The sequence below is a fragment of the Sinocyclocheilus anshuiensis genome, unplaced genomic scaffold, assembly GCF_001515605.1.
Source record: "Sinocyclocheilus anshuiensis isolate Anshui unplaced genomic scaffold, SAMN03320099.WGS_v1.1 scaffold1623, whole genome shotgun sequence".
NCBI classification, from domain to species: Eukaryota; Metazoa; Chordata; class Actinopteri; order Cypriniformes; family Cyprinidae; genus Sinocyclocheilus; species Sinocyclocheilus anshuiensis.
Genome location: NW_015553403.1, coordinates 124,097 through 129,552, shown reverse-complemented (window position 1 = coordinate 129,552; position 5,456 = coordinate 124,097). Strand labels below are relative to the sequence as shown.

Sequence of the window (5,456 nt, the reverse complement as noted above, 5' to 3'; positions counted from 1 at the left end):
GCTGACCTCATACGTCATTCCCCCGGAACTGCTTCTGTGTACAACTGCTGGCGCAAGCTAGATTAAAGTGATTATTACGTTTTGAATATGGATATTTTTCTTACAAAAGCGCATCGATTCGCTACAGAAGACCTTTGTTCACCCCCCGGAGCCGTGTGAGACACTTTTTTTTATGAAAAGGTGCTTTTTATGTCACATCTTTTGAACCGAAGCACTGCAACACCCGCTGAGTACAACGATAGAGCTTGAAAGATCAAAGACTATTTTTAATATAACTCCGACTGGATTCGTCTGAAAGAAGAAAGTCATATACACCTAGGATGCATCGGGGGTGAGTAAAAAACAGCCTAATTTTCATTTTCGGGTGAACTAACCCTTTAAACGAGCTGAGTTTTATGTATAGAACTTTTCAGAGATGCTTTTAAGAGTAGTAGCAAGCTGTGACTGAAGATTCAGACAATTCAGAAAAAAGTAGGACATCAGAGCCTTATATAAAGAAGCTAGTAGTAACTTTCAACAAAGTATAAGCCACATTCTTAAGTACTGACAGAAGTAACATGAAAACACATGTGCACTTTGCACTTTATTTGTGGCCTCTGGACAATAAATACATATGAGCTTTGTCAGCCTATTTCACGTGTGCGGATCTTATTTGTTTTATGATCTTTGACATTTATTGGAGAAATGAAAGTGCTGCACCTCTGAGACCCGCAGTGCCCATGTAGCTCTTTTGCTGCTGGTAGAGTTCTCTCTGCTGATGGGTCAGAGGCAGAGCATCGCCTCTACTGTTATAAGTAGTACAGAAGCGGATGATCTGCTCATAGGCACCCTTCACAAAGAATATGCCAGGTTTGTCCTGTCATTTAAATCAGAATTAATGAAAGATAATTAGTTAGTCTCACATATCCAGAATTTTGACTCCCAGCAAAATTTTACAGCTTATTCTGACTGTGAACAGTCATACAGACAATACAGCTGAAACAATTGCTTGTAGACTCTATGCTCAGAATTTAAGTCTAATTATTCATTACAAATTATTTTCAAGACATAACACAGAAAACAAAGCAGTAAACCCAGCAAAGAGTTCTTCCTATGCAGCAGCCTGGCGCGGCGCCTAAACACACTTTTGTTTCCTGGTGGACTGATAAACACTTGTGCACCCTAACACCCATAAACTGCATGAAAGTAGACAATTAGATTGGCTCTTAAGATTTCGAAGGAGTTCTTTGACAGAGCTCAGTGTGAGCCTGAGAGTAGTGATAAATAGCCAGCAAAGAGGGAAACCATTTGGGCACTTTCTATCCATTTTAAGACAGGGGGAAGGGGTGCATGTGTTGCATGTGAATCAATGGGATCAGTGATGTGAAAGTGAATTTCAACGTGCACTATTGTGATGTTGCTAAGTAATTTTCAGCTCCAATTACAGTAACTTGCACCATTGACTCCTTCACATTTACAAAGTGTTTTCTACCATGTAGACCAGCTTACCTGCTGGGTGCGATGGACGACGCGGACCGCCATCCACTTCTGCTCTGAGGAGAAGGGAATCTCTTCCAGACGCACAAACTCCTGCTGCAGCCCCTCCAAACCCATCTATAAACAACAGAAAACAAAGGCACATGTGGTCACATACTTGGCTCCCTTGAATTCTTCAAAGAAAATACAGAAAGTCCGATGTAATCTCAAAGAGACCTATCAGTTCTGGCTCAATTAAATAAAACAGAGTGGATAGATATAAAATCAGCATATGAAGAAAGGCAAGGTCAGGTCAAGCAAGACAAAGTCTTTGCAAAGATGCACTCGTTGTGGAAAACTGAAGCAAGGATGGCCAAAAATGAAAATACTGTCATCATTTACTCACCCTCATGTCATTCCAAACCTATATGACTGACTTTCTTTTTAGGAACATAATAGAAGATACTCTGAAGAATGTTGGTTTCCGTTCCCATTGACTTCCATTATAAGGACAAAAAAATAAAATGGAAGTCAATGGGAACCAAAACTGTTTGATTATCAACATTCTTCAAAATATCTTCTTTTGTGTTTCACAGAAGAAAGTCATACAAGTTTGGAATGACATGAGGGTGAGTAAATGATGACAGTATTTTCATTTTCGGGTGAACTATCCCTTTAAGCAATGCCCAATAGAGAAAGTGACTGTTCTGAAATTTTCGCACTGGCTTTCGCCTGACCCAGAACACTCTAGCATTGTGGCAGCGAGTTCTGTGCAGAAGAGAACCACCCACATTTTCTTCAGAAAACATAAAAATCTAGTTCTTTTTATCCTTGGATTTGGATTACATTTCTCTCAGTTTAATCCCCATGTAAACATCCCTGTGGAGAAAACAATGTTATTAGTGTACCAGATGTTAACACAACTGGGACCCTCAAGGGAGACACAAGTTAGGGCTGGGTATCGAGTTCGATACTTTTTAGGCACCGACCGAATTGCCTCGATACCATCGAGTATCGAAAAACGTCTCGTCGTTCGGTACCAAATTTCGATACCTAAGGGGTTAATCTCATCAGCGTCAGTGAGCCAATAAGCCTGCAGCACTAGCCGGTGTGTTCGACTAGAAGAGGTGCGGCGCAGATCGATCATCCACGAGAGCGATTTGAAAGCGCACGGTGCAGTCTGCTCTCTTTAGCTCTCATGGTACTGTAATACACCGATCGGTCCGTGTCAAGTCGAACACACCTACTAGTTTACACCGGTTACACTCAGAGATGTGGCGCACACGTGAAGCTGTAGTGTGAATGCGTCCCAGGCCCCATAGATGTAAGGCTACATTTACACTGGCGCGCTTATGTTTTAAAATGAAAACGATCCTCTGAAATTAAATATGTTATTACCTCTGAGTCAGAGCAGCGATCATGGAAGAGAGAACACAAGCAGACAGTGCTGGAAGCTGCTAATGCTCATCAGTAAATCAGTGGAAAATAAATAGAAATCATGATTCTGTCTGAGCTATGCGTTTTAACACGAACACTAACTAGTGTAAATGTAGCCTAACAGATGTGTAAACTGAAGACTATTTGAGCTTTATTAAAACTATTTTGCACTGATTTATTGTGTTGGTTATATTTTGTTCCTTTGTGCAGTGGCTCAGGAGATGAGTCTTTGAGTTTGTATAAACATCAACAAGCTGAAAAATAAAACCAAAGGTTTTTTTTTTTAGATAATGTAATCTTGTTAAAATTGATTTCATAAAATTGGTATCGAAAAAAGTATCGTACAGGAACCGGTATATCAAAGTCAAGGTATTGGTATCGAACATTTTTGAACGATACCCAGCCCTAGCCACAGTAACCTGTTCTATGGGGTGTGAAAGCATGTCTGCTCATCTTAATTAGCATGAGCGAGCAGAACCGATTCAAACACCCTATTTGCCAAAATGAGGTGACATAAGGTGACAGACAGTACCATGCAGACATCATTCCCACAGGCTGCTGCCTCTTGTTTGCACAGGTGGCCAGAGCCACCAGGCACGTCCAAGCACATTGTTTGGGTTTAGTTATGATACAGTATTTGCATGTAGTATCACAAAAAACAACAATTAGCAGCATATCATGCAGAACAGCAACATACTGTACCTTCATAGCCAGGGCAATGAGGGCGCCTTCGGTAGGACGGCCCATCAGGGTGTTGCTCCTGATCACTGCATCATTACACACACAGCCAGCCTATGGGATTTCAGACACCAAATGAAATATGTCATATAATAGTACCTGAACAGCTCTGCATTTCATAATAATCTCTGCTCAACCTCACCTCCACAATCTTGCTGATGGAGGTGTTGGAGAAGCCATGCACCACCTCTCCATCCAGCAATACCTCGCCGGAATTGTTGTACCCGACACCAGTGACCTGTAAAAGAAAACAAATCAGGTCAAGGAGATCCTAACACCTTAAAGTCAACATAAAATGGCATTTACAACCTATTTAACTTAAGTAATGTGACATTTATGAGTGAAACAGGATATGAATGTAGGATGGGACTTTATTTTCTATAAGAAATTGAAAAGTGTTTCTATAAGATACATGAAAAGTGGCCTATATACACACAGGTATTTGGAGGTGAGGGTTTAAAAATAAGATGGCTTGGTGATGTCAGCCGAAAAGGAAAGTTCGTTCCAAGGAAGTTATTACAATTTGAGGAAAGATTACAAATGTTAACATTCACACAAGGCTCGAACACTGATGCTAGATGATTTAGCAGTCTTTTGACAGCGCTCTGTTTGCAGGATATGAAATAAAAAAACATGATGTAATAGACCTGGGAGAAGCGACCTAGGAAGTTTGAAAAGTGAGAGCCTCAATCTACTCCTCAGCTGTCTGCTTTGAAGATTTATTAGAGCAGGCCGATGGCCTGCAATGAATTCAGGACTCTGCACTGATACCATTAGGCCTCTGAGACATTCCTCCTGTTCCTCAGAGGGAAACCCAGATGCTTCTCTTCAGATCCATAGGGCCCATGAAACATTGCAGCTATTAACACTTAAGATCACATTGCCAATATGGTGCTGGTTTCTGGACAAATGACACCTGACAGAGCAGGTAACATTTTGTCCTGATGTCTAGTTCACAGTTTCTTTATGTTTTTGAAGTCTCTTATGCTCACCAGGGCTGCATTTATTTGATCAAAAATACAGTAAAATATGTAATGTTATGAAATATTATTACAGAATTAAAACAGTTGTTTTCGATCTTCAATATTTTAAAATTGAATTTATTCCTGTGATGGTAAAGCTGACTTTTCAGCAGCCATTACTCTAGTCTTCAGTCAGAAATCATTCTAATATGCTAATCTGCTGCTCAATTAACATTTCTTATTATCAAATTTAAAAACAGTTGCACTGCTTAATATGTTAGTGGAAACAGAGACATATTTACTGTTGATTTTGGTCAATTTAATGCGTCCTTGCTAAACAGTAGTGTTAACCCACATTCGCATTTAACTATTGCTCCTAAGACTATCACGAGTCATTCTTGCAAACTGAACAAATCCTCATGTAGTAACAGACAGCATCAGTGTTTGACCCTATGCTCATGTATCTGAATGAGGGCAAATCACTGCATTCAGGTTCCAATGTGTAGTGGAAAAATCATCCCGAAGTGGGAGCTGGCGGGAAGTACTAATTAACTGCCTGTTAATGCCAATAAATTAAGATAATAATTAATAAATTAAGCACTCAAAAGCACATATGGGTGTAGTGCTTACCTCAACATGCTGTCCATCAGAGGTGAACAGGTGAGTGACTGTCATCTCATTTTTAGTGAAAGTGCCTGTCTTATCGGAGCAGATCACATTACAGCAGCCTAGGGAGGAGAGGGAGGTTAATACACACAACCAAGAGATTCTGATTTCCATTAAATCATTCATATTTGTCAAGAGAAAATGGAAATGAGGCCCAGTATTAAAGGGGTCCTATTATGCTTTTTCACTTTTTCAACT

General features: G+C 40.1%; 1 protein-coding gene across 4 annotated transcripts in view; it reads right to left on the bottom strand.

Moving 5' to 3' along the window:
- The window catches only part of LOC107668304 (calcium-transporting ATPase type 2C member 1-like), a 47,324-nt gene that overhangs the window by 12,176 nt on the left and 29,692 nt on the right, over window positions 1-5,456 (bottom strand). For all 4 annotated transcript variants that reach the window (XM_016460139.1, XM_016460140.1, XM_016460142.1 and 1 more), the window contains 5 exons: window positions 5,223-5,320; window positions 3,773-3,868; window positions 3,595-3,684; window positions 1,489-1,593; window positions 700-856 (listed from right to left, as the gene is read on the bottom strand). In XM_016460139.1, coding sequence (XP_016315625.1) covers window positions 700-856; window positions 1,489-1,593; window positions 3,595-3,684; window positions 3,773-3,868; window positions 5,223-5,320 — 546 coding nt within the window. The remainder of the gene's footprint in view (window positions 1-699; window positions 857-1,488; window positions 1,594-3,594; window positions 3,685-3,772; window positions 3,869-5,222; window positions 5,321-5,456) is intronic.